This window comes from Entelurus aequoreus, linkage group LG11, assembly GCF_033978785.1.
Source record: "Entelurus aequoreus isolate RoL-2023_Sb linkage group LG11, RoL_Eaeq_v1.1, whole genome shotgun sequence".
NCBI classification, from domain to species: domain Eukaryota; kingdom Metazoa; phylum Chordata; class Actinopteri; order Syngnathiformes; family Syngnathidae; genus Entelurus; species Entelurus aequoreus.
Genome location: NC_084741.1, coordinates 901,149 through 912,885, shown reverse-complemented (window position 1 = coordinate 912,885; position 11,737 = coordinate 901,149). Strand labels below are relative to the sequence as shown.

Below are 11,737 nucleotides of genomic sequence, written 5' to 3'. Positions count from 1 at the left end.
ATCAAGCAAATTCAAGAAAATTCAGGCAAATTCGAGCAAATGTTAGCAAATTCACCCAAGTTAGCGCAAATGCACACAAATATACGCAAAATTGTGGCAAGTTAGTGCAAATTCACACACATTTTTGCTAATGCATGCAAATTCAAGCAAATTCACGCAAATTAGCACAAATGCACACAAATTCATGCAAGTTAGCCCAAGTTCACGCAAATTCAAGCAAATTCATGCAAGTTAGCGCAAATCAACACAAATGTTCCCAAATTCATGCATATTTAAGAAAATTCGAGCAAATTCACGCAAGTTAGCGCAAATGCACACAAATATTCGCAAATTCACACAAATTTGTGCAAGGTAGCGCAAATTCACACACATTTTTGCTCACTCATGAAAATTCAAGCAAATTCAAGTAAATTCATGCAAGTTAGCACAAATTCACACAAATCTTCTCAAATTTACACAAATTCATGCAAATCTGCACAATGTAGCACACATTCACGCAGACTCAAGCAAATTCACACAAATTCATGCACATTGAAGCAAGTTTGGTCACGCAAGTTAGTGCAAATTTACACAAATGTTCGCAAATTCATGAAAATTCACGCAAATTCGTACAAGTTAGCACAAATTTACACAAATTCACGCAAATTAGCGCAATGTAGCACAAATTCACGCACGTTTAAGCAAATTCATGCAAATTCATGCAAATGCAAGCAATGTAGCACAAAGTCAAGAACATTCAAGCAAATTTGGTCACGGAAATTCTTGCAAATTCACGCAAGTTAGCGCAAATTCACAAAAATGTTCGCAAACTCATGCAAATTCGCGCAAATTCATGCGAATTCAAGCAAATTCACGTGAATTCAAGCAAATTCATGCGAGTTAGCGCAAATTAACACAAATGTTCCTAAATTCAAACAAATTCACGCAAATTAGCGCAAATTAACACAAATGTTCCCAAATTCATGCAAAATCAAGCAACTTCAAGAAAATTCAGGCAAATTCGAGCAAATTTTAGCAAATTCACCCAAGTTAGCGCAAATGCACACAAATATACGCAAAATTTGTGCAAATTTGTGCAAGTTAGTGCAAATTCACACACATTTTTGCTAATTCATGCAAATTCACGCAAATTCACGCAAATTAGCACAAATTCACACAAATTCATGCAAATTCACGCAATGTAGCACACGTTCACGCAGATTCAAGCAAATTCACACAAATTCACGCACATTGAAGCATGTTTGGTCACGCAAGTTAGGACAAATTCACACAAGTTTTCCCAAATTTGAGCAAATTCACGCATGTTAGCACAACTTTACACAAAATTTTAGAAAATTCATGGACATTTTTGAAAATTTACGGTAATTTTAGAAAATTCATGCAAATTTCTGCAAATTCACGTAAATTCACGCAAATTCACGCAATGTAGCACAAAGTCAAGCACATTTGGCCACGGAAATTCTTGCAAATGTACGCAAGTTAGCGCAAATTCACAAAAATGTTCGCAAACTCTTGCAAATTCACGCAAATTCACACAAATTTGCACAAGTTAGCGCAAATTTAGACAAATTCACGCAAATTTGCGCAATGTAGCATTAATCCACGCACATTCAAGCAAATGACTGCAAATTCACGCAAATTGTGCAACTTTTCCCAACCCATATTTTGGGTAATTATGTTTTTTTTATTTTACCAACTGTCAGAAATATTGAAGTGTCTAATAAGACTAAAGTTACTTTTTTTGTGTGAACATAAAAATCTCTCAACTCAGACCCTGTGCAGCGCTGAGCATTCTGGGTAATTTGCTTTGCCGAGGCGCAGCAATCAACAACATCAACATTTCTTGTCTGATATTCTCTTTGTTTTGTTGGAAAAATGTAAAAAACTATTTAGAAAATGTATAAGAAAACTGTCAAAGGAATCTTTGGTGATGGCTTATTCTATGAATGTGTCTGGAAAAAGTCACATGTGACGTATTTTCCGGACTATAAAGCCACACCTGCTAAATTTTAGGGGAAAAAAAGTTTCCATATATTAGCCACACCCATAAGCTGCAGATATATACGTTGTAAAATGAGTTATTTACACAGAAATATTCTGTAAATGTTTATTTACATAACTTAATTGTTTCCAAAGGGCATCTGTAACAAGGGAGTAAAACGGCTGATCAAACAAAACAGAAGCTCTCCATTCAGCTAAACAGACTCAATAACTCCACGGTTTTGGTAAATTTACTGAGGAATTTGTGAAAGTGAAACAACACAAACCACCGACACTGGTAAACGTGTTAGCATAGTAGCTAATGCTAACGACGGAAGCTGTATTGGAAGAGTGGTCAGGACCCAGCAGCTTGACTGCTCTCTGCATACGCGTTAAAATGTTGCTAGTCAGTTTGCAACCAACCGAGCAGTTAGCGTTGTCACCACCTGGGCTATGGAGGGTGAGGGTGAGGGTGAGGGTGAGGGTGAGGGTGAGGGTGAGGGTGCTGGTTCACACGTGTGCTGGCTTGTGTCTCAGGGCCGTGGTCATGGAGTCCCTGGGCAGAGTGAAGAAGTCCCTGCGTACGCCCGTCAGGAAGCTGACCGGCTGCCTGGGAGGTCTGAGGGACAGGAAGTTGTGCGGCGGCAACAAGAGAAGAAGACGCGGGGGAGGAAGAGGAAGAGGAGGAGGACCAAGCAGGTCGGCAAAAAAGCCTCCCTTTGGAAAAACTGACACCAGGCGTCCAAGTCGCTCCTACCAGGCTGATCTGGACAAGCAGAGGCGAGTAGATGGAACACAACACAACACAACACACTCCACACCACTAGGTGGCATGAACACAACACACTCCACACCACTAGGTGGCATGAACACAACACACCACTAGGTGGCATGAACACTCCACACCACTAGGTGGCATGAACACAACACACTCCACACCACTAGGTGGCATGAACACAACACACTCCACACCACTAGGTGGCATGAACACTCCACACCACTAGGTGGCATGAACACAACACACTCCACACCACTAGGTGGCATGAACACAACACACCACTAGGTGGCATGAACACAACACACCACTAGGTGGCATGAACACAACACACTCCACACCACTAGGTGGCATGAACACAACACACTCCACACCACTAGGTGGCATGAACACTCCACACCACTAGGTGGCATGAACACAACACACCACTAGGTGGCATGAACACAACACACTCCACACCACTAGGTGGCATGAACACTCCACACCACTAGGTGGCATGAACACAACACACTCCACACCACTAGGTGGCATGAACACAACACACTCCACACCACTAGGTGGCATGAACACAACACACTCCACACCACTAGGTGGCATGAACACAACACACTCCACACCACTAGGTGGCATGAACACAACACACCACTAGGTGGCATGAACACAACACACCACTAGGTGGCATGAACACAACACACTCCACACCACTAGGTGGCATGAACACAACACACTCCACACCACTAGGTGGCATGAACACTCCACACCACTAGGTGGCATGAACACAACACACTCCACACCACTAGGTGGCATGAACACAACACACCACTAGGTGGCATGAACACTCCACACCACTAGGTGGCATGAACACAACACACCACTAGGTGGCATGAACACAACACACCACTAGATGGCATGAACACAACACACCACTAGGTGGCATGAACACAACACACTCAAAACCATTAGGTGGCATGAACACTCCACACCACTAGGTGGCATGAACACTCCACACCACTAGGTGGCATGAACACAACACACCACTAGGTGGCATGAACACAACACACCACTAGATGGCATGAACACAACACACCACTAGGTGGCATGAACACAACACACTCAAAACCATTAGGTGGCATGAACACTCCACACCACTAGGTGGCATGAACACAACACACCACTAGGTGGCATGAACACAACACACCACTATGTGGCATGAACACAACACACCACTAGGTGGCATGAACACAACACACTCCACACCACTAGGTGGCATGAACACAACACACTCCACACCACTAGGTGGCATGAACACAACACACCACTAGGTGGCATGAACACAACACACCACTAGGTGGCATGAACACAACACACCACTAGGTGGCATGAACACAACACACTCCACACCACTAGGTGGCATGAACACAACACACAGATCAAGTATGTGGAAATGTGTGAAGGACATGTTGTCTATCCACACTGTGGATAGACAACATGTCCACACTGTGGATAGACAACATGTCCACACTGTGGATAGACAACATGTCCACACTGTGGATAGACAACATGTCCACACTGTGGATAGACCACATGAAGTGTTGTGTTTGCTGTTAGAGTGTTGACATGTGTTTGTTTGGCAAACAGGAAGCTTGGTGAAGACAAGAATGCTAAGAAGAACAGTGAGAGAGCAGCAATGAGAGCTCATTTCAGGAGGAAATATCATCTTTCTGAGGTCAGTGGGAAGGACATCAGTTTACATAATGACATCATTTTAGATAATGACATCATTTTAGATATTGACATCATTTTAGATATGGACATCATTTTAGATATTGACATCATTTTAGATAATGACATCATTTTAGATAATGACATCATTTTAGATATTGACATCATTTTACATAATGCCATCATTTTAGATATTGACATCATTTTAGATAATGACATCATTTTAGATAATGACATCATTTTAGATATTGACATCATTTTACATAATGACATCATTTTAGATAATGACATCATTTTAGATAATGACATCATTTTAGATATTGACATCATTTTAGATAATGACATCATTTTAGATATTGACATCATTTTAGATAATGACATCATTTTAGTTATTGAACGGGACAAGCGGTAGAAAATGGATGGATGGATGGACATTATTTTAGATATTGACATCATTTTAGATAATGACATCATTTTAGATATTGACATCATTTTAGATAATGACATCATTTTAGATAATGACATCATTTTAGATATGGACATCATTTTAGATAATGACATCATTTTAGATATGGACATCATTTCAGATATTGACAAAATTTTAGATATTGACATCATTTTAGTTATTGAACGGGACAAGCGGTAGAAAATGGATGGATGGATGGACATTATTTTAGATATTGACAACATTTTAGATGTTGACATTATTTTAGGTAATTACATCATTTTAGATGCTGACAACATTTTAGATAATGACATCATTTTAAATAATGACATCATTTTAAATAGTGACATCATTTTAGATAATGACATCATTTTAGATAATGACATCATTTTAGATACGGACATCATTTTAGATAATGACATCATTTTAGATAATGACATCATTTTAGATAATGACATCATTTTAGATATGGACATCATTTTAGATATTGACAACATTTTAGATAATGACATCATTTTAGATATGGACATCATTTCAGATATTGACAAAATTTTAGATATTGACATCATTTTAGTTATTGAACGGGACAAGCGGTAGAAAATGGATGGATGGATGGACATTATTTTAGATATTGACAACATTTTAGATATGGACATCATTTTAGGTAATTACATCATTTTAAATAATGACATCATTTTAAATAGTGACATCATTTTAGATAATGACATCATTTTAGATATTGACATCATTTTAGATACGGACATCATTTTAGATATTAACATCATTTTAGATAATGACATCATTTTAGATATGGACATCATTTTAGATAATGACATCATTTTAAATAATGACATCATTTTAAATAGTGACATCATTTTAGATAATGACATCATTTTAAATAATGACATCATTTTAAATAGTGACATCATTTTAGATAATGACATCATTTTAGATAATGACATCATTTTAGATACGGACATCATTTTAGATATTAACATCATTTTAGATAATGACATCATTTTAGATAATGACATCATTTTAGATATTGACATCATTTTAGATATGGACATAATTTTAGATATTGACAACATTTTAGATAATGACATCATTTTAGATAATGACATCATTTTAGATATTGACATCATTTTAGATATGGACATAATTTTAGATATTGACAACATTTTAGATAATGACATCATTTTAGATATGGACATAATTTTAGATATGGACATAATTTTAGAAAATGACATCATTTTAGATAATGACTTCATTTGAGATAATGACATCATTTTAGATAATGACATCATTTTAGATATGGACATCATTTTAGATAATGACATCATTTTAGATATGGACTTCATTTCAGATATTGACAAAATTTTAGATATTGACATCATTTTAGTTATTGAACGGGACAAGCGGTAGAAAATGGATGGATGGATGGACATTATTTTAGATATTGACAACATTTTAGATGTTGACATTATTTTAGGTAATTACATCATTTTAGATGCTGACAACATTTTAGATAATGACATCATTTTAAATAATGACATCATTTTAAATAGTGACATCATTTTAGATAATGACATCATTTTAGATAATGACATCATTTTAGATACGGACATCATTTTAGATAATGACATCATTTTAGATAATGACATCATTTTAGATAATGACATCATTTTAGATATGGACATCATTTTAGATATTGACAACATTTTAGATAATGACATCATTTTAGATATGGACATCATTTCAGATATTGACAAAATTTTAGATATTGACATCATTTTAGTTATTGAACGGGACAAGCGGTAGAAAATGGATGGATGGATGGACATTATTTTAGATATTGACAACATTTTAGATATGGACATCATTTTAGGTAATTACATCATTTTAAATAATGACATCATTTTAAATAGTGACATCATTTTAGATAATGACATCATTTTAGATATTGACATCATTTTAGATACGGACATCATTTTAGATATTAACATCATTTTAGATAATGACATCATTTTAGATATGGACATCATTTTAGATAATGACATCATTTTAAATAATGACATCATTTTAAATAGTGACGTCATTTTAGATAATGACATCATTTTAAATAATGACATCATTTTAAATAGTGACATCATTTTAGATAATGACATCATTTTAGATAATGACATCATTTTAGATACGGACATCATTTTAGATATTAACATCATTTTAGATAATGACATCATTTTAGATAATGACATCATTTTAGATATTGACATCATTTTAGATATGGACATAATTTTAGATATTGACAACATTTTAGATAATGACATCATTTTAGATAATGACATCATTTTAGATATTGACATCATTTTAGATATGGACATAATTTTAGATATTGACAACATTTTAGATAATGACATCATTTTAGATATGGACATAATTTTAGATATGGACATCATTTTAGAAAATGACATCATTTTAGATAATGACATCATTTGAGATAATGACATCATTTTAGATAATGACATCATTTTAGATATGGACATCATTTTAGATAATGACATCATTTTAGATATGGACATCATTTCAGATATTGACAAAATTTTAGATATTGACATCATTTTAGTTATTGAACGGGACAAGCGGTAGAAAATGGATGGATGGATGGACATTATTTTAGATATTGACAACATTTTAGATGTTGACATTATTTTAGGTAATTACATCATTTTAGATGCTGACAACATTTTAGATAATGACATCATTTTAAATAATGACATCATTTTAAATAGTGACATCATTTTAGATAATGACATCATTTTAGATAATGACATCATTTTAGATACGGACATCATTTTAGATAATGACATCATTTTAGATAATGACATCATTTTAGATAATGACATCATTTTAGATATGGACATCATTTTAGATATTGACAACATTTTAGATAATGACATCATTTTAGATATGGACATCATTTCAGATATTGACAAAATTTTAGATATTGACATCATTTTAGTTATTGAACGGGACAAGCGGTAGAAAATGGATGGATGGATGGACATTATTTTAGATATTGACAACATTTTAGATATGGACATCATTTTAGGTAATTACATCATTTTAAATAATGACATCATTTTAAATAGTGACATCATTTTAGATAATGACATCATTTTAGATATTGACATCATTTTAGATACGGACATCATTTTAGATATTAACATCATTTTAGATAATGACATCATTTTAGATATGGACATCATTTTAGATAATGACATCATTTTAAATAATGACATCATTTTAAATAGTGACATCATTTTAGATAATGACATCATTTTAAATAATGACATCATTTTAAATAGTGACATCATTTTAGATAATGACATCATTTTAGATAATGACATCATTTTAGATACGGACATCATTTTAGATATTAACATCATTTTAGATAATGACATCATTTTAGATAATGACATCATTTTAGATATTGACATCATTTTAGATATGGACATAATTTTAGATATTGACAACATTTTAGATAATGACATCATTTTAGATAATGACATCATTTTAGATATTGACATCATTTTAGATATGGACATAATTTTAGATATTGACAACATTTTAGATAATGACATCATTTTAGATATGGACATAATTTTAGATATGGACATCATTTTAGAAAATGACATCATTTTAGATAATGACATCATTTGAAATAATGACATCATTTTAGATAATGACATCATTTTAGATATGGACATCATTTTAGATAATGACATCATTTTAGATATGGACATCATTTCAGATATTGACAAAATTTTAGATATTGACATCATTTTAGTTATTGAACGGGACAAGCGGTAGAAAATGGATGGATGGATGGACATTATTTTAGATATTGACAACATTTTAGATGTTGACATTATTTTAGGTAATTACATCATTTTAGATGCTGACAACATTTTAGATAATGACATCATTTTAAATAATGACATCATTTTAAATAGTGACATCATTTTAGATAATGACATCATTTTAGATAATGACATCATTTTAGATACGGACATCATTTTAGATATTAACATCATTTTAGATAATGACATCATTTTAGATAATGACATCATTTTAGATATGGACATCATTTTAGATAATGACATCATTTTAGATATGGACATCATTTTAGATATGGACATCATTTTAGATAATGACATCATTTTAAATAATGACATCATTTTAAATAGTGACATCATTTTAGATAATGACATCATTTTAAATAATGACATCATTTTAAATAGTGACATCATTTTAGATAATGACATCATTTTAGATAATGACATCATTTTAGATACGGACATCATTTTAGATATTAACATCATTTTAGATAATGACATCATTTTAGATAATGACATCATTTTAGATATTGACATCATTTTAGATATGGACATAATTTTAGATATTGACAACATTTTAGATAATGACATCATTTTAGATAATGACATCATTTTAGATATTGACATCATTTTAGATATGGACATAATTTTAGATATTGACAACATTTTAGATAATGACATCATTTTAGATATGGACATAATTTTAGATATGGACATCATTTTAGAAAATGACATCATTTTAGATAATGACATCATTTGAGATAATGACATCATTTGAGATAATGACATCATTTTAGATATGGACATCATTTTAGATAATGACATCATTTTAGATATGGACATCATTTCAGATATTGACAAAATTTTAGATATTGACATCATTTTAGTTATTGAACGGGACAAGCGGTAGAAAATGGATGGATGGATGGACATTATTTTAGATATTGACAACATTTTAGATGTTGACATTATTTGAGGTAATTACATCATTTTAGATGCTGACAACATTTTAGATAATGACATCATTTTAAATAATGACATCATTTTAAATAGTGACATCATTTTAGATAATGACATCATTTTAGATAATGACATCATTTTAGATACGGACATCATTTTAGATATTAACATCATTTTAGATAATGACATCATTTTAGATAATGACATCATTTTAGATATGGACATCATTTTAGATAATGACATCATTTTAGATATGGACATCATTTTAGATATGGACATCATTTTAGATAATGACATCATTTTAGATATGGACATCATTTCAGATATTGACAACATTTTAGATAATGACATCATTTTAGATATGGACATCATTTCAGATATTGACAAAATTTTAGATATTGACATCATTTTTGTTATTGAACGGGACAAGCGGTAGGAAATGGATGGATGGATGGACATTATTTTAGATATTGACAACATTTTAGATGTTGACATTATTTTAGGTAATTACATCATTTTAGATGCTGACAACATTTTAGATAATGACATCATTTTAGATAATGACATCATTTTAGATAAGGACATCATTTTAGATAATGACATCATTTTAGATACGGACATCATTTTAGATATTAACATCATTTTAGATAATGACATCATTTTAGATAATGACATCATTTTAGATATGGACATCATTTTAGATAATGACATCATTTTAGATAATGACATCATTTTAGATATTGTCAACATTTTAGATAATGACATCATTTTAGATATTGACAACATTTTAGATAATGACATCATTTTAGATATGGACATCATTTTAGATATTGACAAAATTTTAGATATTGACATCATTTTAGTTATTGAACGGGACAAGCGGTAGAAAATGGATGGATGGATGGACATTATTTTAGATATTGACAACATTTTAGATGTTGACATTATTTTAGGTAATTACATCATTTTAGATGCTGACAACATTTTAGATAATGAAAACATTGTAGATAATGACATTTGGGGGGGGGGGGGTCCTCTCCAAGGTTTCTCATAGTCATTCACATTGACGTCCCACTGGGGTGAGTTTTTCCTTGCCCGTATGTGGGCTCTGTACCGAGGATGTCGTTGTGGCTTGTACAGCCCTTTGAGACACTTGTGATTTAGGGCTATATAAATAATCATTGATTGATTGATTGATTCATTTTAGATGCTGACAACATTTTAGATAATGACATCATTTTAGATGCTGACAACATTTTAGACAATGACATCATTTTAGATGCTGACAACATTTTAGACAATGACATCATTTTAGATGCTGACAACATTTGAGACAGTGACATCATTTTAGATGCTGACAACATTTTAGACAATGACACCATTTTAGATACTGACAACATTTTAGACAATGACATCATTTTAGATGCTGACATCATATTCAGATGTTTTGGTGCATGCAAAGCAATACTAAATGAGTCCAGTTGTGTGCCCCTCCCCCTCGCGCCCATATAAGGACGCCAAGGACTCGGACCACCTGAGGCGTGTTGGCGGCAGAGTCTCGCTCCCCCGCCAGCTGTCCGAGCTGGTCTGTCCCGCCAACAAGACCAAGGACGAGGACTTCAGCTTGCTCGACGCCTTCCAAGGCCTCAGCTTGGCCAAAGGCAGCAAGTCAGCCCCGCCCACACCTGCGAGGGGGCGGACTTGTAAAGTCATGTGACCCACATTGTTTGTCCTAATAGTCCTAATAGTTTTGGATTGTAAATCTATGCACTCTTTTTTTCAATCAGTCTTACTTTTTTGTACTTGAAATGTGATGATAGGCGTATTGAGTACACAAGTCAAAAGTCACAAGTCACAGTGTCAACTCAACACTCAACTTCTTGTGACTCCTGTACTGACCTTTCTGTCACATTCTTGCAATGTATTATTTGCTCAAAGAATTGTAATAAAACTATT

General features: G+C 33.3%; 1 protein-coding gene across 1 annotated transcript in view; it reads left to right on the top strand.

Moving 5' to 3' along the window:
* LOC133659684 (complexin-3-like) overlaps positions 1-11,737 on the top strand; it is a 13,228-nt gene extending 1,491 nt beyond the window's left edge. Inside the window, exons 2-4 of the mRNA XM_062062271.1 lie at positions 2,518-2,760; positions 4,394-4,481; positions 11,295-11,737. Coding sequence (XP_061918255.1) covers positions 2,528-2,760; positions 4,394-4,481; positions 11,295-11,498 — 525 coding nt within the window. The 5' untranslated portion in view covers positions 2,518-2,527 and the 3' untranslated portion in view covers positions 11,499-11,737. The remainder of the gene's footprint in view (positions 1-2,517; positions 2,761-4,393; positions 4,482-11,294) is intronic.